The 24,135-nt window shown below is 39.0% G+C and overlaps 1 protein-coding gene across 1 annotated transcript; it reads left to right on the forward strand.

Annotated features, from left to right (window-relative positions):
* The first annotated feature begins 12 nt into the window (after nt 1-12).
* On the forward strand, nt 13-21,845 carry bsh (brain-specific homeobox). The gene is made up of 4 exons (XM_067764373.1): nt 13-588; nt 15,640-16,052; nt 16,286-16,588; nt 20,376-21,845. Exons 1-4 carry the CDS (start codon nt 218-220, stop codon nt 20,984-20,986), a joined length of 1,698 nt encoding a protein of 565 aa, XP_067620474.1. The 5' UTR covers nt 13-217; the 3' UTR covers nt 20,987-21,845.
* Nucleotides 21,846-24,135: the final 2,290 nt, after the last annotated feature.

Here is a 24,135-nt window from a genome sequence, read left to right on the forward strand (position 1 = left end):
ACGGAACGCGGTTATTTTGTGCTGCGAAAGGATTTTTTGGTCATGCAGTGCATATAAAATATGTATATAAAAAATTCTTTATATATAGTTTTAAAAATTAAAACAAAAATATTTAAAATTTTAAACTAAAATTTCTGCTAAAAAGTAAAATTATGAAAATTTGAATAAATATTTTTTTCAAAATTTCTGAAAATCATTAAAAAAAAACGCTCTACAAATGTCCATACAAGTAAGTGAGTGTTTACCAACTTCGCCACATTCTCATGTCGCTGTCGCAGGGGGAAATCTTCCTGCCGTCGGCCATAGCAGCAGTGGCAGTAGCGACGGTGCAGATGCCAACAAACAACAATCAGCAACAATTGTCGGCGCAAAAACGCCATTTTCGATTGAACATATTTTATGTCAAAATCTGAACAATAACAACAGTAATAATATTAGTATTAAAGTAAAAAGTGCTATTAGAAAATATGCAAAAACCAATTGTGATAGTGAAAAATTGAAATGTACATCACAGCAACAACAAAAACACTCACCGCTAAGTCCCTTGGATGACGCCGAGGATTATGCGCGACTTGTAGCTCAACAACGGTAATGATAGCAAATACGACAACAATCCACAAAGATTTTTTTTATACACAGTTGAGCAAAGCTTACAGAGTATATTAGATTTGTCCGGTTACCGATAGCTTGTAACGGCATCAACTAATCCAGATATATAGATACATATAGACTTCCATATATACACTCAGAAAAAAACGTCTCCCGATTGAAGAAAAATGGGAATGAAATGGCACTTAAGAAATTCTTCCTCATTCGCATGGCCAAAATTTCTTCAAAATGAGGAAAAATTCATTTTGAAGAAATTTTTGCCGTGTGAATGAGGAAGAATTTCTTAAGTGCCATTGCATTCCCATTTTTCTTCAAACGAGAAAGTTTTTTCTGAGTGTAAAAATGATCAGGGTGAAAAAAACCTGATTGTTCAGTAATCAATGCAACTACAATAACCAAATTTCATATGTCGGTTGAAATAGCAACCCTAATTTACAATTGTTTAAATTTTAAAATAGGGGCGTGGCGCCACCCACTTATGATAAAATCAATTTTTACCTAATATATAATTGGCAAAAAATCGAAAATTATTTAAGTTGTCACCACAAACTCGGCACACTGATTAATTTTGTTATAAGGAATAAGCCCGAGAAAAGTGGACGAAATCGGTTGAGGACACGCCCACTTGTATACAAAACTGTGGGCGAATTTGAGAGACAGCATCTTTGTGAGAAATGCTTTTATAGCACGTTTTTATTGTTACTGAAGTAAGTTCATAACAGGAATATGAATATCTCAAAAACTTAGGAAATGTGCGTGGCTCCGTCCCTTTTGATCAAGCATTTTCTCACGGTTCGGGAGCCATTATTCGAAGACCAAACGGCGTATTAAGAAAAAAATCGTTTCTTCTTCTTATAGCACCAAATATTTCAGATATAATGGATGAAATCTATTCAGGTCACGCCCACTTTATATAAAAACGATTTTTAAAAAGATTGTAGCGAATATAATAGGCAATATTTTGCGAAAAATAACTATTTTACTTCCAAATACAATTATATAACAAGAAATTGGAAAAATTTTAAAAAAAGTTTAAATAGGCGTGGTACCGCCTTTTTCATTCTTCTACGATTGGGAACCATAAGTGAAAGAGAAATTCAGGTATCATGAAAAAACTCGGTTTACATATTTCCTTTATCAGGAAAAACATTTCCAAGGAAAACTGGGAATAAAACGGCCGCTTTAGATAATACTTGATTTCAAATCTGAAAGTAAAGAACTCGCTCTCAAATGAGTATAATATGTTCGGTTGCATCCGAGCTTAAAAACCGTACTCGTTTTATTTAACCCGTATCCTGCACTCCCCAAAAATAGCGTACATAACGTTCATGGGTCAATTTTGCCCAATATAAAAAAAGGCCTATTGATTATTATTCCAGTTTGAAATGACTTCTTTTATTTAATAAACATAAAATTAATTTGTGAAATAATATAATAAATAGTTTCAGTACTTTTGAACAATTATTGCATTTGATCGACATTTCCGAGTGATCCTTACAAATAAATTTTTCATAACTGAAACATTTATTGATGTACTTTGTGTTGGTTGATCGATTTGGGCACATGTAGCAACTACCTCGTGTAAAATTTATGGATCGTAGATTTATTTTGTAGTTTCAGCGCGTTTTGGAAATTGCGTACAACAGCTTTGGCTGGACTGCTGCGAGCAGAGCTAGTCCTGCGCGATATTTCCTGAGAAATAAGTCCACTTCCTAAGTCTTCTAGTAATAAACGACGTCTAGATTTCTTATTTATATTCCATTCAGGCTCTATTTCTCTGAAAATGACATACCCATTGTAGGCGCTTATATCCAGCATGTTGTAAAATAGAGCCTTTGGCCACCGGTTTGTTCTACGCTTGCAAAAGTATGTCCTGATTACTTGATCTATTGTATCATCCCCAGACTTGGTTTTGTTGTAAAAATCTATGATTTCAGGCTTTTTAGTGTCGTCATTGATTTCAAAATTATGTGTACTGAGCAAATATAGGTACTTCCCGATTTTTTAGGCACATATCCAACGATTGAGGTTTTTTGTTGACGTCAAAGAAGAAATATGCATAATTTCTGGCTTCTTCTCCATTTTTGTGATTTCTACAGGCAAGAATGCTTTATTGTCGAACTGTTCCAACTAAGGTTAGCTTACGCCTCAACAGTTCAATACCCAACCCGTGAGACGTAAAAAAGTTGTCGCACGTAACACTGCGGCCTTGTATATTTTTACTATAACATTTTCTTTAGAATATCTGCAAGATCCGCTTAGAACTGAATTATTAGACCACATATATTTACCATTCTTTGATGGGAAAAAGTCCTACTCTTGCTGGCTGTCAGAAATGTCACCTTTTAGGGTCATAAAAGGATCCCACGTCCGATATTTCACCTTCATCATCCTCACTGGCGTTATCATTTGATATTTCGTTATCCAAATCAGAGTTTTCAAGAAACCGCACTATAAAAAATCGTTTGAGACACTCGCAAATATCTACTTGTATCATAAACCTAAGTTACAGAAAACTTTTTCTATTTATTATCTTTTATGTTAATACAAAAGCCACAACCGCACAGCTCAAAATAATTTTAAGAGTTAGTGAAAGATTGGCAGTTCCAGATAATTACGTATAAAAAATGTTACGGTATCATACCGCAAAAAAAACAATTTCTATCCAGAAAAGCGAACACTTGCGCATTATCGTATTGCGAAGTTTTGACCCACAATTACAGTATATGTAACATGTTTTGTCTAGCGTATCCCATGAACTAATAAATAACAAAATCAATGTTTTTAAACTTGAGTTTTATTAATGATTAAAGTAAAAAAGTTTCATTAGATAAAACGAAAGCTATGCAAAAATATTTAATGTTAAATGCTGTTTGGGCAATTTTAACCCATGAATACAGGATAAGTGTTAAACGTTGTATATACATACATACAACAGCAAACTTATTTTGGTTCGACGTCTGATAGTCAGGTCTCGAAACAAGTCAAATAAACTAGTGCACATTATTATTTGACCTCCTCCTAACCCTTCAAGGGGGTTCGTTTGAAGTGGCGCTGATCCAGGAGCCATGACTCTTATCGGGAGGAGAGGATTCTGGGCTTAACACAAGCGGATTTGGCGATTTCTACGCGCAAACGAAAGGAAGGGTGAGAGCTTGTAGTCATGGTAAGGAAACAGCTGCTTTCATATATTCAGTGGTAGCCATCTAACAGAAGAATAAGCAGGCATTTATTCTGGCATCGTGCTATATAACACATACTGCGGAGGCGCACAGGGCGGTTGGTCATAGGCGCAAATGCAAATGCGTACCATAATGCGTGGGGTTGAGGAGATACGAATGAGAGATGAATCTCTATTTTGTTACACGCTGCAAACCAATTTACAGATGGCTAACAGGGGATGTGTCCCTACACATGTTGGTCCAATTTCCAGAAATGTTCTTGATATTACATTGGGCTCTGAACGTAATATATCAAGGTATGATTGGATGGTTCTTGCTAGAAGAGGGTAGAGAAGGCAGGAACCTTTATAAACCCTAACGAAATTCCAGAAACTTCTATATGTATCACAAACTACCCAATGTGGAGGAACTGGAGGAGTCCAACGACTTCCTAACAAAGACGCTTGTGACTGCATATAACAGAGCTTGCCCTCTAAGAGCGCTCAGAAGAGAAGCAAAACCTCCATGGTGGAGCAATGAACTGAGTCTTCCTAGAAGACAGGTAAAATAAATGTTTAAGCTGGCAAGGGGTGCGGAAAGGGAAGGCTCCGGGACGTTTATAGGGATCTGTTGAGTCTCTTGGAACAATTTATGTGTGGACATTGAGGGCTTGAGCGAAGCAGCGCGGTTGAGTAAAGTCCTAGCAAGGGGAAACATAGAAAAAAAACGGGTAATGGTCACGTAATAGTGAGGAGTCCTTTTGAGGTGCAAATTTCAAGCAGAGCCGTCGTGGAATGGCTTAAAATAATATTCGATGGGTGCATAAGGCTGAATCATGTACCGCTCACTTGGAGAACTGCTCATGTAGCTTTTCTACCAGAGGCGGGGAAGATCGGCCATATGTATCCCAAAGACTACAGGCCCATTAGCTTAACATAATTATTGCTTAAAACCTGTGAGAGGCTGATAGATGTGTATATAAAATCCAACGTGGATGAAAAACAGTTCTCCAAAACACAACATGAGTACACCAAAGGCAAGTCGGCGAAAACTGCACCGCATAGTGTTTTAATAAACAGAGAAAAAATACCTGTAATGTAAAGAGTGGCCAGGCTTTCTAAACGGGTGATCATGGTCTTAATTAACATTGAAGTACATCCTGTCATACACAGATGGATCATCGGCTGCATGTAAAATACCGGGAAGATTACTTCACAATGAGGATTGTATAAGACCACGAAATCAGGGGACAGCAGCACGCCGCAGCGCGGGGTGTTATCACCTTTGCTGTGGAAACTTGCCATCAACTGCTCAGGCGGTTCGACGAGGGACCCGTCAAACTTACGGCTTATGCAGATGACGTTGCAATTGTCACAAGTGGAAAGTGCCTTCCAACGATTAGCTCATTGATGGACCGGGCGCTTCGGGATATACATACCTTGGCATATAATGCCGGGTTGACAGCTAATGCAGAGAAGACGGATATGGTCTGGTTTACTAAGAGGTACAAGGTCTCAAATTGAACCAGGCCTAGCCTAGGAAGGAAGGAGAAACATTGCACAAAATAACTAGGAATTATTGTAGACAGTAAGTTGCCGTGGAAGCTCAACGTGGAATAGAGAATGCAGAGTGCCTCTACGGCCCTTTATGAATATAAAAGAACGCGCTCTCTCTCTAATTGGGTTTTTACAGCACAACAACACAAAAAGGAGCCTACCTCAAAAAATTAGAGGGGTTATGCAGGCTATAAATGCTTAGCATTACGGGAGCCATTATTCACATTCCACCTGTAGACCTGGTGGCAAAGAATATAGCGTTAAAAACTGCAGCGAGGCTCAGTACCTCGGGGCAGCTTGAGCGCAGATAATACGGCCATAGTAGTATACCGTCATCAATCACAGGGCGAACAGACTACCTGATTCCGTATCTGCACTTCGAAGGAACTCTTAGGTACACCGATGGTTCCAAGGTAGTGGAAGAAGTGGGGTCTGCTGTACATGTAGAAAACACTGGAAGAAAATATCTTAAACTGCAGCCGCTTCAACTTTTCTATTGACAACCAAGCAACAATTAAGGCAATAATCTCTCATAGCACAGCATCTAAAAGTGTGTTAGAGTTACACTCTGGAACGAACCGCGACAGGGGGAAGCATATATCTATATTGGGGGCCAGGGTATATGGGAATAGATGGGAATGCAAAAGCGGATGAACTTGCTAAAAAGGACGCATACCTCGGAGCTTCCTCCGCATATGTCCCAATTAGATTGGGCGAGATTAAGAGACGGCGAGAGGTGCACATGATTGGCCAAGCGGGAAAGGCGTGGACTCAGGAGCGGAGCTGCTATCATTAAAAAGAGAGGACTGTAGGCTCATGCCGGTATTCTAAACTAAAGAAGTTTTCATCATATTTTCTTTATTCAGGCACATTGACACACTAATAGATACTGATTAAGGCATCGAACCCCGGGAGTCCCGGTCCTCATCCCCAAATACCGGGATTACATTTTAGAAAATACGGGGACTTCGGGATTTGTTCGGCATCTCAAATTCAAACAATAGGAAATCGTCTTTTCTTGATAAAAATGTAGCCTTTTTGAGACGTTTACAATTTCAATGATCCGATTTCAAAGGAAACAGACATTCTTTTAATAAATCTTTTTTTTTAACTACCAATATTCGTATACGTAACAAAATTATTTTTGAACCAAAATTCGAAGTTAACAGTCTCTGGATGAACCCGAAAAATTCCGGAATTGCAAAAGGTCTTCAGGATTCGATGCCTTCATCCTGATATATTTAATACTTTTATCATAAAATCAGAAAAATAATAGTGAAATATGCAGTTCAGTGCTTATTTGGCAATTGTAAATTGTAAAATCATGTTTTTACGTGGCGAGTTATACGATCACGGATGTTACGATTTGGCCCCTGGATATAAATTTGAGAACTAAAAATTTCGAAAAATTTCCGTACGGTATTGTGTTTTCGAAAAAGGATCAGCTAGGACTTCCATTGAAACAAATTTATATTCAGGAAGTGAACACAAACGAAGGGCGTTGTCCGTTTTCGATGGCATTTTTTTAACAATCTAACATTCGTTCAGAATCACAGTGGGCAATGTCTATAACTTGAATGCCAAGAAACCCCTGCAAAATATACGACTAGTCTAGGATTAGTGCGGGATGAGTCGCAACGGAGTATGAGACTACAGCCAGTTCTGTCTCTTTAAATGGTTTGGAGTGGTCCCTTTTATTTGAGCATGACCTATGGAGAGACTAATTGTACCTGTTTATGCATGAACGGGTAGTGTCGGGTTGGTCCTCTTTGTACCCCTTTGGGTACTGTTCGACACGCCCTCTTTTTACTTACTTACTTACTTAATTGGCGCTTAACCGTCTAAACGGTTATGGCCATCCAACAAGGCGCGCCAGTCGCTCCTTCGCTCCAATTGGTCACACCAAGGGAGTTTAAATCGTTTTCCACCTGGTCCTTCCAACGGAGTGGGGGCCGCCCTCTACCTCTGCTTCCATAGGCGGGTTCCGATAGAAACACTTTCTTGGCCGGAGCATCATCTTTCATTCGCATAACATGGCCTAGCCAGCGCAGCCGCTGCGTTTTAATTCGCTGGACTATGTGGATGTCTGCGTATAGCTCGTACAGCTCATCATTAAATCTTCTTCGGTACTCGCCATCGCCAACGCGTAGAGGTCCATAAATCTTTCGAAGAACTTTTCTCTCGAACACTCCCAAAGCCGCTTCATCTGCTGTTGTCATGGTCCATGCTTCGGCCACATATAGCAGGACGGGTACGATAAGTGACTTGTAGAGTATGATTTTCGTTCGCCGAGAGAGGACTTTACTTTTCAATTGCCTACCTAGTCCAAAGTAGCATTTATTGGCAAGATTGATTCTTCGCTGGATTTCAGTGCTGATGTTGTTGCTAGTGGTTCCCAAATAAACGAAGTCTTTTACTATTTCGAAAATATGGCTGCCAACAGTAGCGTGGTTGCCAAGGCGCGTATACGCTGACTCTTTGCTGGATGACAGCAGGTACTTCGTTTTGTCCTCATTCACCATCAAACCCATCTTTACCGCTTCTTTTTCCAGTTTGGAGTAAGCAGAACTAACAGCGCGGGTGTTTAGGCCGATGATATCAATGCCATCAGCATATGCCAGTAATTGCACGCTTTTATAGTATATTGTTCCAGTGCGGTTAAGTTCTGCAGCTAGTATCATTTTCTCCAGCATCAAATTAAAGAAATCGCACGATAGGGGGTCACCCTGTCTGAAACCTCGTTTAGTTTCGAACGGCTCGGATAGGTTCTTCCCAATTCTGACTGAGCTGATGGTGTTGCTCAACGTCATTTTGCACAGCCGTATAAGTTTTGCGGGGAAACCAAATTCAGACATAGCGGCATATAGGCAGCTCCTTTTCGTGCTGTCGAAGGCGGCTTTAAAGTCGACGAAGAGGTGATGTGTGTCGATTCTCTTTTCACGGGTTTTTTCCAAGATTTGGCGCATTGTGAAAATCTGGTCGATGGTAGATTTACCAGGTCTGAAGCCGCACTGATAAGGTCCAATCAGCCGGTTCACGGTGGGCTTCAATATTTCGAACAATACACTTGACAGGACCTTATATGCGATATTAAGAAGGCTGATTCCACGATAGTTGGTGCATTTTGCAGTATCCCCCTTCTTGTGGACTGGGCAAAGAACACTTAGATTCCAACCGTCGGGCATGCACTCTTCCGCCCATATTTTGCTAAGAAGCTGCTGCATGCGCCTTACCAACTCCTCGCCGCCGTACTTGAATAGCTCCGCAGGCAATCCATCAGCGCCCACGGCCTTGTTGTTTTTCGATCTGGTTATTGCTATTCTAACTTCGTCATAATCGAGCGGGGGGACATATATTCCATCATCATCGATTGCGGGATCGGGTTCTTCATCTCTGCGCGGTGAATTGCTGCCTCCATTTAGGAGAGCAGAGAAGTATTCCCTCCATAATCTAAGCACTCTCTGGACATCAGTTACAAGGTCGCCGTTTTCATTCCTACAGGAGTTTGCCCCGGTCTTAAAACCTTCCGTCTGTCGCCGTATTTTTTGGTAGAATTTTCAGGCGTTATTCCTGGTGGCTAGCAGCTCAAGCTCCTCGCACTCACGCCTTTCTGCTTCTGCTTTTTTCTTCCTGAAAAGGCGTCTCGCTTCCCTTTTCAACTCACGATAGCGTTCACACACTCCTCTTGTCGCGCTCGCTTTAAACGTAGCCCTGTAGGCAGCGTCTTTTCTTTCGGTTGCAACGCGGCATTCTTCATCGTACCAGTTGTTTTTTCGTGGCCGCCGGTAACCAATTTTTTCCTCGGCGGCAGTACGAAGTGCTTTGGAGATATGCTCCCACTGCTCCTGTATTCCTTCAGGATGAGTTGTGCTCTCAGAGAGCAGGTGTGAGAGTCGAGTTGCGAAATCATTGGCAGTCTGATGTGATTGAAGCTTTTCGACGTCTAGCTTTCCTTGTGTTTTTTTGTTCCTTGGTTTTAGCTGCGTTGAGGCGGGTGCGTATTTTGGCTGCAACGCGATAATGGTCTGAGTCGATGTTAGGTCCTCGGATCGTGCGCACATCTAAAACACTGGAGGCATGCCGTCCATCTATCACAACGTGATCAATCTGATTGCGAGTATTTCGATCAGGAGACAGCCATGTAGCTTGATGTATCTTTTTATGCATGAACCTCGTGCTGGATATGACCATGTTTCGAGCACCGGCAAAGTCAATCAGCCTCAGTCCGTTAAGAGAAGTTTCATTGTGTAGGCTGAACTTTTCGACTGTAGGGCCAAAAACACCTTCTTTGCCCACCCTGGCGTTAAAGTCGCCAAGCACGACTTTTATATCATGACGGGGGCAGCGCTCGTATGTGCGTTCTAATTGTTCATAAAAAGTGTCTTTCACCTCATCGTCTTTCTCCTCTGTCGGCGCATGGGCGCAGATGAATGATATATTAAAAAATTTTGCTTTTATTCGGATAGCGGCGAGACGCTCGTCCACAGGCGTGGACGCCAGCACTTGGCGACAAAGTATCTCTCCCACTACGAATCCGACGCCGAAACTGCGCTTATTCATATGGCCACTCCAATAGATGTCACAATTTTTGATCTTCTTTCATCCTTGTTTCGTCCAACGCATTTCTTGGATGGAGGTGATGTCAGATTTTGCTTTGACGAGGACATCAACCATCCGGGCATCTGTACCAATCCCATTCAGGGAGCGGACGTTCCAGGTGTATGCCCTCAATTCATTGTCCTTCAAACGTTTGCCATGGTCGTCATCAATAGAGAGTGTATTTATCCGAGGCTTGTTGTTATATTTCATTGGAGTATGGTTTTACGTGACGGGTCCCAAGCCCAGCGCACAACCCGCTCAGCGGGGGTGAAAATATTACTTGCACGTTTATATAGCGAGCCGCTTGCTCCAAGACAGACGCCCGCTTGCAGCCGCATCTAGAGGTGTACAGACTCTGCCGATGAGATCTCCCCCGGCTAACCCTTAAACCGATTATGTCAGAGTGGCCTAGCCACGTTGTCGCCTTCTCACATTAGCTCACCGCTAAACGGATGTTTAGCGGCTAACCAGAGGATACTTGGCCGCAAGCGACCGGCAGTAGTAAGCTGCTTGAACCGCATGCAAAAGAATCGCTCTGGCCAATCCCAGGTGAATGGCGGTCAGAAGCTTTCGCGGACTTCTACACACGGCTCCACCCTCCACGGCTCTTTTTACCCCTGTGGGAAGTGTCCGACAGGACCTTTTTGTATCCATACGCGTAGTATCGGGCATATTCTCTTCGTGCCTCTACAGCCAGAGTCGCACAAGTTTCTCTTGTTCGCCTATGGGTACTGTCGGACAAGTCCTCTTTCTACCCGTACGGAATTTCTTACGGATTTTATAATTGTTTAAACTCTAATACAATATTCTTAATTGTTTTTTTCGTATTGATATTGTAGAATAATAAAAACAAAACAAATATTACGATAACGGAACATATGGTCCTAGTATTTTGGGTTCGGTATAGAGCTCCGCATTTTTCTTAAATAATGCTGTTCAATCACATTTAATCTTTTTATTTGATTCATTTCGTTGCTGTTTGTTTTTTTTTTTTAATTGGCTACATAAATTTAAACTGACTGATGCCAAATATACCCAAAAGGGACTATAGGGGATCAATTTACCCCAATGTGGACAAAAGAGATCAATCGCAGACCGCTATCTTTAGGAATATATCGCACGATTTTTTGCAGGGATATAATGCAACGCGAGCGGGGTCCCGGGCTTAGACTGCTGTTTACATTTGAGTGAAGTAAAATGAACTGTGTACATAAAGATTATTCTATGTTTTGTATGAATTAAACGCAAATATTTGTTGCGCTTAAAACAATATTGATGTAAATATTTGCTAAACAAAAACATTGTATGAATAGTATTTACGTTCAACCTTTTAATAGAACTTTGTCAAGATGTGATGGATCTGATAAAATTTGGTGCTAAAAATTTGGCTGAGGCTAAAACGCTTTTTTGTTTTCAATGAGCTAAAGTACTTAGTACATATCGCACACCCAGATCTACATACCAATTAACTCAATAAACACATTATGCAGATCCCGATAAAAATTTGGCATGTAAATGCAACAACAAAATGATCGATATGGATCAATTTGTTGTTGCATTTGCATGTTAAATTCTTATCGGTGTCTGTTTCACTGTCCATTGGAGCTCGGGGGATGATTCAATCACAAGAAGTTTACTCAATTGATTCGAAAATGTTTGACAATTTCAGCCATCTTTGCCCCTAGTCGAATTTACATTGACTAACTGTGTTGTTTCTCTGCAAACTTGTGAAAAAATTAGTAGTGCAAATAGGAGGACCAGTCCGACACTACTCGTTCAGGCATAAACAGGTACAATTTGTCTCTCCATAGGTCATGCTCAAAAAAAAGGGGCCACTCCAGCCCATATAAAGAGCTCAGAACTGGCTGTAGTCTCATACTCCGTTGCCACTCATCCCGCACTCATCCTAGACTAGTCGTATCCTTTGCAGGCATTTCTTGGCATTCAAGTTATAGACATTGCCCACTGTGATTCTGAACGAATGTTAGATTGTTAAAAAAATTTCATGATTTCAAAATTACGATGGAAGTAGTACGTTCACGTATGTCATAATCCGAAAGAGATGTTTTTACGTGACGAGTTATACGATCACGGATGTTACGATTTGGCCCCTGGTTTACTCAAAGACGTTGCCGTTTCCTGTGTCAAGTGTTATAGTGTTTCAGTGAATGCAGGTTTTCGTTTTGCGTACGTAGCTTGCTTTGTTTCGACATCTCTTATGCCATCATATATATTATTTCTAACTGTTGTTTTTATGTACGGGTGCCTTTATCCCTCTTATTTGGAATCCAAATCTATAAATAAAGTTTTGGTTGTAAAGATGGAGATTCGAGCTATTAGCGAACTTTGGGCAATTTTGGTCGTAGTGCTTTTGTATAGTTATATTTTAGTAAAATAATTTGTTAAAAATAAACAATTGGGAGCACACAAAGAAATCTATTTGTACTATGGCACTATTGTGAATATCTGCACTGAATTACCGACAGTTGCTATTATAAGCTAGATGGCAGCGCAAGCTGTAAGTTTTAATTGATTGATAGAACAGCTGATTTCTGTTGATATTTGATAAGAGACTTTTATTGTGGTTGCGCAAGATGTGCACGGGTCCGGCTCGTATATGTAAATGTAAATGTCTGTACGCATTTGCAAGGTGAGCCAATGTTTGGAAGCCAAATGATGTTTTTGGAGCCTTCTCGAAGCGGTTGTGCAAATTTATTCGGTATTCGGTCTCCTGCACATAAAGCGATCGATCCTTTGCAAAAAAAAAAAGCCTGTGGCTCTAGCTTTGATGATACCCTTATCTCCTGAGCCTCCAGCTGCGAGCCTCTTGTGCTTTCAACTCGGTTAAGTAAGATGCTATATATGTCTTTCTGATATACATATGTACGTCTCTCCTGTGTTTCCATTTTTGTCAAGATCTTAGTCAAAAAACCAATCGAAATACCGCTTGCGACCCGGTTTCTCGTTCTTCTCGTTAATTTTCGTTGATGTCTCGTTGCCATCATGATGTTCTTCCACGATGATCCCCTCCGACTCCATAACCTCTCGTAATCATGATAGTAGTACAGTAGTAGTAGTATTCAATTCACCGGTTTCCAACAAATTTTTCAGTTGCTAGTTCCTCAATTTACTCAACTTGGTCACATCCTTGTTGTCCTCTTAAGTTTTGGAATTAATTCAACAACTACTTTTCTGACACTACTGACGTTATTCGATGAATTCCTGATGTATCTATTATCGGTTCGCTCTCTGAACTGTCACTACAATACTTGTCATAGAACTTTATAGTTTAATGTATTCGCGTACTTCGCTTACGAGTTAAAATCAATTTGATTGCCCTGCGCCCTTTTATACCAATCAGTTGCCTCGTCTACCGCCGCTTCATCAAGTAAAGCACCCTCCTTTGTCAACTTATCGACCTTTGCGCTTCGTTTGATCCCTTTATAACCGGGAACCCAACACTCTTATGCTCTCTGACGCGACTGCAGCTTAGGCGCGCTTCCTCCAGAAATTCTGTTGCTTTCCTCACGGCTACAATTTACGACTGGAAGACACTACAGTAAACTGGAAGCCTGCTTGATCTACTTATTTCTGGAGCAACACAGTGAACAGCAGACCAAAGAAGTAATAAAATGTCAAAGAAAAACATGTCCTTACTGTTTACCATTAAAAAGGTTTTGGGTGTTCTACAAATCGTAGCAGCCCCATCTACTTTTTACCATCCTTAATCATTCTACACTTGCTCCGTTCAATGGAGTACAACCCCTGCTGCCATAGGTAAGGTCCGATAAAACTACAACATGTTCATTCATTCGCATGCAGCCTTTACTTGTCAGCCCACTTGTTGGCGAGACTCGCACTCGACCGAAAATTCCGTGTGCCAAATACGAAGGTTAGGGACACCGACTGGTACAGAATTACTCAAACCAAAAACACTAGCTCTAAGGTACACAAAACATCAGAAGCAAAAGACATACGTTTTTGGTTAAAGCATCTGTCGCATATTGGCTACAACAACAAAAACACATTTTCATAGTTTTATTGTTTATGGAGCATTCCATAGAAGATCGTAAATTCTGGCGGATTTTCTAATTGAACTCCTTATTACTTTTCAATGGCTCACGAATTCAACCGCATGGAAGAGATAATCAAAATAATTTAAAAGAAATTCGCTATAAATTTTTATTTGGTAAGAAAATATTTATATTTTTATTTTCGGTATTTATAAAAATGTTTCTGTTTTCCGATATTCACAAGCAGGCAACATAAAGATGTCCGTGAGAAAAGCAAGGAGAACTTAGGTTTACTTATGTCACTTTAAAAAAATTTGCCCTTGACTCGATATGGCTCCGAAATCATTATGAAATGGGCCCAAAAAGTTAGCAAAAATGAAACCTTCGTATGATTCTAAAGTGGGCCAGGTATTAGTCTCAACACGTACACAAAACTGCAATATCTGGGTACGAAATAAAACTTTAAGTTATCCCAAAGGACCCTCAGTTGGCGTGGAAGAAACTTTATTTGTTTCAGCAATGATTCCAAACTAAGCCTTCTTCCCAACTACTGCAAATTTTTTAACAGTCCTATGCCATATTTCTGTAATACCTTTTTTAAATAGACCATGATTTAGAGCTATTTGGTCACGTTGTTGTACCATTATCTCAAAAATCCTATAAGATAATGAAATTTCATGTAGCCGGTGACCTTTTCAAAGCCCCTTGAATTAAACGTACCAAATTTCGCCCAAATCGGTTGAGCCGTTTCCTAGACAGAGAGGGATATATAGAAATATATACAACAAGGTTAGATGGCAGCCCTTCTTAAAATGTTCCTTTTGATATACCGAGCGCCTAGATCATGAATTCGATCCAAATCGGTTAAGCCGAGGTAGTAGTGGATATGCAACGGGATATATAACTATAATAAGTTTATACTATGTGCAATTTATACCATTTGAGCAATTTATTACACAATTTATCATATAATAAATTGTAATAATAAATTGCCAATTAAAAAAAATTGCGTAATAAATTGTTTCAAACTGCAAATGCAACCTTGTAAAGTGTGTTTATTGAGTAGATTTAAACGTCAGTTACGCATGGCTCAACTATATGGTTGGCTCATCTCATCAGCTGCTTTTATTTCTTCATTTCACTGAAGTAGGGATTGTCAAAAGATGGCAAACTCAAAATGAAACCAAAATTTCAAAGTTTTATGTTTTCATTCCATTACATTCGCCTAATACCAACACGAACATTTTGACAGCTATCAAATTACTATTGTGTAAGCTAAATTGAGTTGTATGAACACCACTCAATTTAAATCGAAATTGCCTAAATTTATTTTTCTGTTTGAACATAGTATTAGGTGGCAACCCCAGGTGATAGCCCTACTTAAAAATATTTCTATTGCTTTCGTTTTAAACACAGTTGGCAAGTATCGTATAGACCTTAAACATTTTAAATATGTGTCAACGTCGTTAAGACATCCTTTTTGTCCTTAGTAGCATTGCACATGTACCACACAATATTAATGCACCAAATACTTTTCTTGATAAAGTAAAGGTTTTCCATTAGTAAAGGACAAAAACTGTAAAAATGGTTGCGATTTGTTTCGTACCAACCGTCAAATGCTCCTTTTTATAATTTTACTACCAATATTATGCAAAACCACACAAATAACAGTTTCCACAAAATTTGGCCATATTTCAACAGCTTCAAACACACCGAACGTGCTAATTCGTCTGCCGCTTTGACCGCATCCTCATCGATATCATCATCTTCGTCCACCTCACTGCCATCGCCTACGCTCTTACATGCAACGACCACACTTGCAAGTGCCAATAGCAGCAAAAATGGAACGGCAACAACGACTCATGCACAACAAATTAATTCACTAGCAAACAACTATTTTACACAAGCAACACAGCAAACGGCAGTAGCGCCACCACCTGCACCTCCACCAACTCTACCTCCACCTGCGCCACAACATCATCATCCACACCCAGCTTCGGTTTTATATCCAAGTGCAGCATATAGTGACCATGGGTTCTTACAAATGACCCTCGGTTATTTGTCACCCTCATCCGGTGCCTACAAATCAGTGGATCCATATTTCCTCTCACAGGGTAAATTTGTATTTACATATGTATGAGTAAAATATAAAGTAATTAACACCACACATAAACATTATGGAAACATTAAAAACACCAAACTTTTTCGGGTTCATTTAACAAGTGCATGCAACTCAATTAAGGCAACTAAACCGAACGAAATATGTATCATTACTTATTAGTAGATATGTGAAGTTATCTAATTTATATGTTTTGTTCTTGCTCCTTTTTTATTGTCTACTTTACAGCAAGTCTCTTTGGAGGCGGTCACCTTTTTGGCGGTGCTGCTTGTGTGCCCGAATTGGCTTTGGGTTTGGGTATGGGCGTGAATGCATTGCGGCATTGTCGACGACGTAAGGCGCGCACCGTCTTTAGTGATCCACAGTTATCTGGACTAGAGAAACGATTTGAAGCTCAAAGGTATCTCTCTACACCGGAGCGTGTAGAATTAGCCACCGCACTGGGTTTAAGTGAGACGCAAGTGAAAACATGGTTTCAAAATCGACGTATGAAGCATAAGAAGCAGATGCGTCGGCGTGACAATACAAATGGTGAGATGTAATTTATTTAGAATATACTTAAAAAACATGTAGGAATTTATAACATTTAAAAAAATTTACTCCCCTTACCCGTTATTTCATTTTCACGGATTTTTCAAAACATTTTTATTACTTCCTTTATATTACTTAGGTCGGTTGAATGTTTGTCCGCTTTTCATACAAATCTTGCAAGTAACTTCTCATTGAGCTACAAACGTGAAACTTTACACATTGGTTAGAACACCGTGACAATGCAACAAAGGGGAAAAAAATCCGTTAGGCAGCGCACGGATCGAAATAATTAGATAAGACTTTGAAAATTTTCAAACCAGCTTTTAAGTAACTTCTCGATGAGCTAGAGACTTGAAATTTCAAACTTAATTCAGAGGTCGATGGCAGCCAATGACACGATACAAAAAGATTCGCTAGGGGGAGCACGGGATGAGATATTTAGAAAAATCGTACGAAACGGAGGGAATTTTGGGATTGATTTTTATGTAAGTTCTCATTGAGCTACAACTGTAAAACTTCACAGATAGGATAAGACGCCGAGAAAATTTAGGAAAAGGAGAAAAAATTGCGTTAGGTGGGGCACGGATCGAGATATTTAGATAAGAATTTGGAAAATTGGTGTTTTGAGATCGATTTTAAAGTAACTTCTCATTAAGCTACAAACATGAAAGCTCAGAGACAGGTTAAGACACCGTGACTAAGGAACAAAAGGAGAAAAAATTCCGTTAGGTGGCGCACGGATCGAAAAAATTAGATAATAATTTGGATATTTGAAACCGGGTTTTAAGTAACTTCTCGATGAGCTAGAGGCTAAACATTTAGAGCTTAATTCAGCGGTCGATGACAGCCGATGACACAATACAAAAAGTTTCGCTAGGGGCGCACGGACTGAGATATTTAGAAAAATCAAAAGGAACGGAGGGAATTTTGGGATTGATTTTTATGTAAGTTCTCATTGAGCTACAGGCGTAAAACTTAACAGATAAGTTAAGACACGGAGAAAATGTAAGAAAAGGAGAAAATAAAAATAAAATAAAAATTTTTAAGCACTTCCTTTATATAAATGGACAACAATCAGCAAGAAATGCCTCCTTATATAAAAACATATTCTTGCTAAAATTTGATTTTTAAATCTTAACATAGAAATTGCAAAAATATTTATGAGAAGTAAAAATATAAAGGTGGAGCGCAATTGATTGACTAATAATATCTCCTTTCCTGCCAACTTTCCAATCCAAGTAATGTGCGCTCCGCTTTTATATTTTTACTTCTAATAAATATTTTTGCAATTTCTATGTCAAAATTTAAAAATCAAAGTTTAGCAAGAATCTGCTTGCGATAACAGACAGCATTTCAGATAAAAAATGGAGATGAAATTTTCTTCCACCAAACCGGTGGAGTTTTTTCTTTCTTCCATTCGCTGGGGGTGTCCTATCCAACGAAGCCTGAAGACATTTACTGGTTGCTCTATGTTCAGATCTGTGTAAAGTTCATGTAGCTTTTCATAAAGGGTTCAACCCAATAGCTATAAAGCTGATAGTGTTGCTCAACGTCGTTTGGCAAAGTCATATGAGCTTTGCATAAGAATCAAATACAGTCATAGCAACATTGAGGAAACTCTTTTTCGCGCTGTCAGATGTTGCATTGGAGTCAACAAGGAGATGATGCGTGCCGATTCACGGCCTCCTTCAGAGCACACCCCAAGATAGGCTGTTATTCCGTCGTTTCCCAGCGCTTTGTTATTTTTAAGCCGAGATATGGCGTGTGGTCGGGTGGCGTTTATATATGTACATTCCATCACGAGTAACTGGGATATGAATAAAAATGAATGAAATGAAAATATCGAGTTTATATCGGACTTGAGTAAGTTCGAAGCTTTTTCAATGAATCTCTCTTCGACGTCTCTGAGGGGCGGGAAGTGTTTGGCTTGGTTACTTATTTACCACTTAAGTTTTGACACTTTACCGAGTAGTAAGGCTAGCGATTGAGTAAGCACGAATACATACTTATTTAATCTCAAATTGTGTGGTCGGCTATTTTTAAGAAATATTACTTTATTGTCATACTAACCTCTTAGCTTTTGTCCACTTCAAATAATTTAACTCAATCAGGAATATTTTAAGAGGCTAAACAATATGCTAGATAGCTTTTGGACGGCAAATCAATGTACATATTTATATAGCCAAATCTCGATAAAGCGAACCTTGACAATACGGAACGAAATGGCAAGTTTCCTTGGACTCCCGTTAGAGAACATTGACGACAATTTGTGATCGGTCGCACCTATTGGATGGGGCGGAGCACTGCTACAACAACAACAATACGGAAATCTTAATATAATACCATTTCTTCTGAAATAATCCTCCTTGTGAAAAAAAGCTCGCACTTGCAAAATATTCCATAAAAAAAGATTTGATTGCCCAGTAAGGATGACTGTTATCCTCGTGGTAAAATCCAGCCTGTTTGTAATATGTGTAACTAGTGATAGCTTTGGTGATTTTCTTAAGTTGGCTTCCTCTTATTTACGCCAAACTCTTGAAGTAAAACATTCCTGCTTTTGAGCAGCCCTAAGTTCTGCAAGGAACGACGGTACTGTGTGATGGATGTGCGGATGGGATGCAATCCAGTGCGCCAACAGTTCAATATCTATTCAAACAGAAATCTCATCGAGGTTGGGCGGCAAATGCTCAACTACAATTTTGAACCCATAAAAATGATCCTGGTCCCAGGATAAAACGTCAACTCACGTAACTTCCAGTTGGACCTGGTAGGTACATGAAAGCCGAACGCTTCTAAAAGAAGTAATTTTGGAACTCCATTGGCTGCGTCCAGTCTGCACTGGTTCTTGTTGTTGTATGCGTGGTAGAGACACTCTCTGTAGGTTTTAGGGAGTGTTGTCGGTGTTAGTTGTCCTTTACGGAAAAAGATTCGGTACATTCCGGAGACTTATGGTAATAGTAACTTGGTATGATATACCTTTGAGGAAATTTAGGTTACGCTTTTCTTCCAATTTGTGATGTGTTGCTTTTTCCTACAAATCGGCGGATTTAATTATATTAAGCTTAATTTTTATGATTTCTTGTAGTTTGTTGTAGTACACAACTCCAGTTGCTTTAGAGCAAAACTCTTGAGTATGTTCACATAAGGTTTCCGTGTCATATTGCAATATGTATCGCATGTCTGTCTTTGTCACAGAGTGCACTAAGAATCAGCGCTCAGCGACGACTGTACTCATCTATTACTTAATTGGGAGCCCACAGGATATCAAACTCTCCTCCACATACATTTCTCAACAAAGTGGAAGTATTTTCCTTCCCTTGTTTCCAAACGAATGTGCCGATTGGAATACTTACTCGGCCAGAACGTCTTCGTCCATTCGCATAACTTACCTAACCAGCGAAGTCTTTGGGCTTTTATTCGTTGCACTATCTCCATATGTGCGTAATGCTCATACAAATCATCATTATACCTTCTTCGATACTAACCGTCGGTATCTTCTTGAAATTAAAAAAATACCCAACTGTTTTTGTGTGCACAAACTCCCACCACAACCGATAGATTTTGACGTTATATAACACCATTTTCTCCACTCCTTCGAATTCGTTATAGCGAGTTTTCACTGTAGCACCAATTGAATTTTTGTTTACTACAAAGTTTTGAAGAAAACTTTCTTCATCCATTAGTATTGCACTCTTGAAGTCATTTAAGTTATGAAGTTGTTCATTATTAAATTTTAAAAACTTTCTACTCAACTTTCATTACAATTCTTGCATTATTTCATTTACAGAACCCGTTGACTTTTCACGTGCCGACGGCAGTGGCAGCGCTAATGGCAACAGCAGCGGTAGTCACAGTGTAAAGAGTTGTAATAATAATTCTATAACGTCTATTGGCTCTAGCAAGAGTAGCAGTGGCGGCGGCGGCGGCAACGATAGCAGCACAATCGCCACCACCCATGCCAATAGCAACAACCACCACAGCAATAATAGTCATACAAATACGAGTAACAATAGAAATGAAAATACAAATGGCGTTCAAAAAGCATTCGGTGCGCAGGCTTATGCAGTACGCGACCACCAACAGTTACACACTGGTCACAGCGCACATTTGCAGCTACGTAACAGCAATAATAATGATGGTAACATTGGTGATAGTTTGAGTGCTCAACATTCTGCTTCGTTGATGCATAACGGCAGCTTCGGCGGTGTACCAACGCGTCAGCAACATTTACAAATGTTGCGCAACATTTCATGTGGAAATTTAGATAATGCAGTCGGTTTTTTGCAACATGATTACTCCACAGATGATTATTCGGCTATTGATGATGAGGAGGAGGTCGATGATGAGGGTAGTGATGTGGATATTGTTGGCGATACAAAACTTTATCATTTAACATAGGTGTATATGTGTGTATGTGTTTAGTGATTGATATGTGGTAAGAATATTTTTTTCAGAAAAGACTTTAACAAAAGCATGACTTACACCTGGCTCGTTAGTTGGTTAGTAGGTAGATGGTAGCTTTTTACCTTTCTTTACAAATTGAAGTTCTATAACTTAAAGAAAAAAATCAGAATTAATAAGTAAGGAAGGCTAAGTTCGCGTGTAACCGAACATTGCATACTCAGCTGAGAGCTTTGGAGACAAAATAAGGGAAAATCACCATGTAGGAAAATGAACCTAGGGTAACCCTGGAATGTGTTTGTATAACAATGGAAGATATTAAAGAGTATTTTAAAAGGGGGTGGGCCATAGTTCTAAAGGTGGACGCCTTTTAGAGATATCGCCATAAAGGTCGACCAGGGGTGACTCTAGAATGTGTTTGTACGATATGGGTACAAAATGAAAGGTATTAATGAGGATTTTAAAAGGGAGTGGCCCTTAGTTGTATATATGAAGACGTTTTCGAGATATCGACCAAAATGTGGACCAGGGTGACCCAAAACATCATCTGTCGGGTACCGCTAATTTATTTATATATGTAATACCACGAACAGTATTCCTGCCATGATTCCAAGGGGTTTTGATTTCGCCCTGCAGAACTTTTTCATTTTCTTCTACTTAATATGGTAGGTGTCACACCCATTTTACAAAGTTTTTTCTAAAGTTATATTTTGCGTCAAAAAACCAATCCAGTCACCACACTGAAAGAAAAAGACTGGTAAAATCAACCGAAATACTGGTCAATTGAACCGAAATTTCTGTCAATTTTTATCCATCGCAACAAGATGTTGAATCAACTGCGCACAAATCGTTGATTCTTAATTGACCGTTTTAGTAGTCAAATGAACAAAAAAAAGTTGTTGCGACAGCTTTGTATGAAAGTACCTATGTTGCCATATAAATAAATAAATGTAAGGCGCGATAACCTCCGAAGAGATTTTAGGCCGAACTTCTCTTCCAATTTGCGTAGTGCTCCTTTTTAATTTTTCTTACAAATTGGCGGGACGGGACCTACTTGTTTTATGCGGACTCCGAACGGCATCTGCAAGGCATACGAGTTTTCACTGAGAGCATTTCATGGCAGAAATACACTCGGATTGCTTGCCGAACACTGCCGAGGGGCGACACCGCTTAGAAAATTTTTCTTCTAATTGAAAAAGCTTGTTTCTAAAATTTGATGTTGCATTGCCCGGGGTGTCAACCCAGGGTCTTCGGTGTGGTAGGCGGAGCACGCTACCGTAACACCACGGCGGCCGCCATAGAAATACGTAAATATGTGAATACATAAATACGCATGCTTGCTACATATGAATATAGAAATGAAAATAGTAGTCACCAGTGCACGGACTTTTAAAAAAAGAATGTTGGTAGACGAAAAATTAAAATAGTGGTAGAAGTTGGTAGATTTTTTTTCCAAGAAAAAAATAGCTATAGTTTATATTTGTACAAAACAATTCATATTTTATTGTAAAACAAATAAAGCACATGTCACGGAAATCACACTTTTTAAAAAACATGTAAACAAAACAAAAAAATACATGTAAATTTGTATATACTATATATATACCTATATGATACTTGATTGCTGTATTTCGAGCTTGAAATACTGACGAAAATTTACCGAAACGTCTAATTACAACAACATTTTTCCAATGTACCAAGAATACTGCCCAAAATAACAGACTTTGGTATTTACTTAAACCTTTTTTTATTTTCGTTTAAAATTATTCAAAAAAAGTGATGAAAATAGCGCAGGAAAATATTTGCGTGCTCATTTACCACATTTATTTCATAAACAAATTTATTTCTTGTTTGAATTCGTACACAAACTTTTCAAAATAAAAACCGAAATAAATTTAATCTTCGTTTGAAATAGCAATGACAAAATTATTATATACCTAATGATCGCAGTATTTGGTTTCAATGCGAATATGTATATTGAAATGTTGGTAGATTTTTGGGCTTTGCTGGTAGAAGTGGTAGAAAATGAAAATGGGATAAAAAGTTGGTAGATCTACCAATAAAGTGTAAAGTCCGTGCACTGGTATTCACAAAACTGATTCCCAATTATTTCAGTTGCAGCTCAGCTCATTCTCAATTTCTTCTCTCGCATGTAGTTGCCACACTTTATTGTCTCGAACAAAACTTGTAGTATAAATGTTTGACGTAACATTGTAAAAAAAGAACTTGTAAGTTATAGAAAAGTAAAGAATCAAATCGTAGGAAGGTAATTCACCACGGGAGTAACTTTACATGTAATTCGGCAAGTCTAATTTTCGTAACACTTTATTTTGAAACGATTCCAAAACAACTAAAACTTTTATGTTGTCGGAAACATCACCATTAAAAAAGCATGTTTTTTTTATTATCTTATTAGATTCGTTCGTGTGAGTGAAAATTCATAAAAACTTGAACAAATTGTTACTAACTTTGGAAAAATCCTGTTTGCAACAAGAGGGCGCAATTTCGCATTTCGCTTGGACGAGAAGTTGCAAAATTGTACCCGATAGATAGCTTCCCCGGTATCTCATAATTTTTTGCACAGTAAATTCAAAAAAGGGTTTTTTGGTTTTGTATTGATAACTGAAAAACTAGTTTTTTGTTGTTTTCCCTTTTTGTGTATTTTTTCGATTTGATGGTTCTCTTATATTGGTGTTTTTTTTAACAAGGGGCACCATCCTCATAAGTGCAAAGTAGAGAGCGCAGTGAGCGTAAAATTCTCTTTGAAATTTGCTCATGTATTGACAGTTGATCGCCGTTGAAATGACCTGTAAGATCAGTTGTGTTAACAGAAAAATCAGTTAGATTGATTAGGAATCTGTCAATTTTACAAAATTTTGTTAACTTAAGAGCGCCAATTTCTCTTCTGTTGAAATGACTAAACTAATTTGTTCGCTTGACAAAGAACTCGGTCGAATTAACCATAATGCAATCAATTTCACCGAATCTTCGTTAAGTCAAGAACGACAGAACCGATTTGTTGATTTTACTAGCACCATTTCTTTCAGTGCATGTTTCATCCCCTTTTCGTATTTGAATATAGAATTATGACTTTTTTCATTTTTCGAAATTTTCGATATCGAAAAAGCGGGCGTGGTCATAGCCGG

This window comes from Eurosta solidaginis, chromosome 2 (genome assembly GCF_040869045.1).
Source record: "Eurosta solidaginis isolate ZX-2024a chromosome 2, ASM4086904v1, whole genome shotgun sequence".
NCBI classification, from domain to species: domain Eukaryota; kingdom Metazoa; phylum Arthropoda; class Insecta; order Diptera; family Tephritidae; genus Eurosta; species Eurosta solidaginis.

Bases quoted from the DNA above. Each gene is read 5' to 3' on its own strand.
- bsh (XM_067764373.1), top strand. From the start codon at position 218: ATGTCCATACAAGTAAGTGAGTGTTTACCAACTTCGCCACATTCTCAT. The intron at 16,053-16,285 runs GTAAATTTGTAT...TCTACTTTACAG, and splicing joins TCCATATTTCCTCTCACAGG to CAAGTCTCTTTGGAGGCGGT. The intron at 16,589-20,375 runs GTGAGATGTAAT...TTTCATTTACAG, and splicing joins TCGGCGTGACAATACAAATG to AACCCGTTGACTTTTCACGT.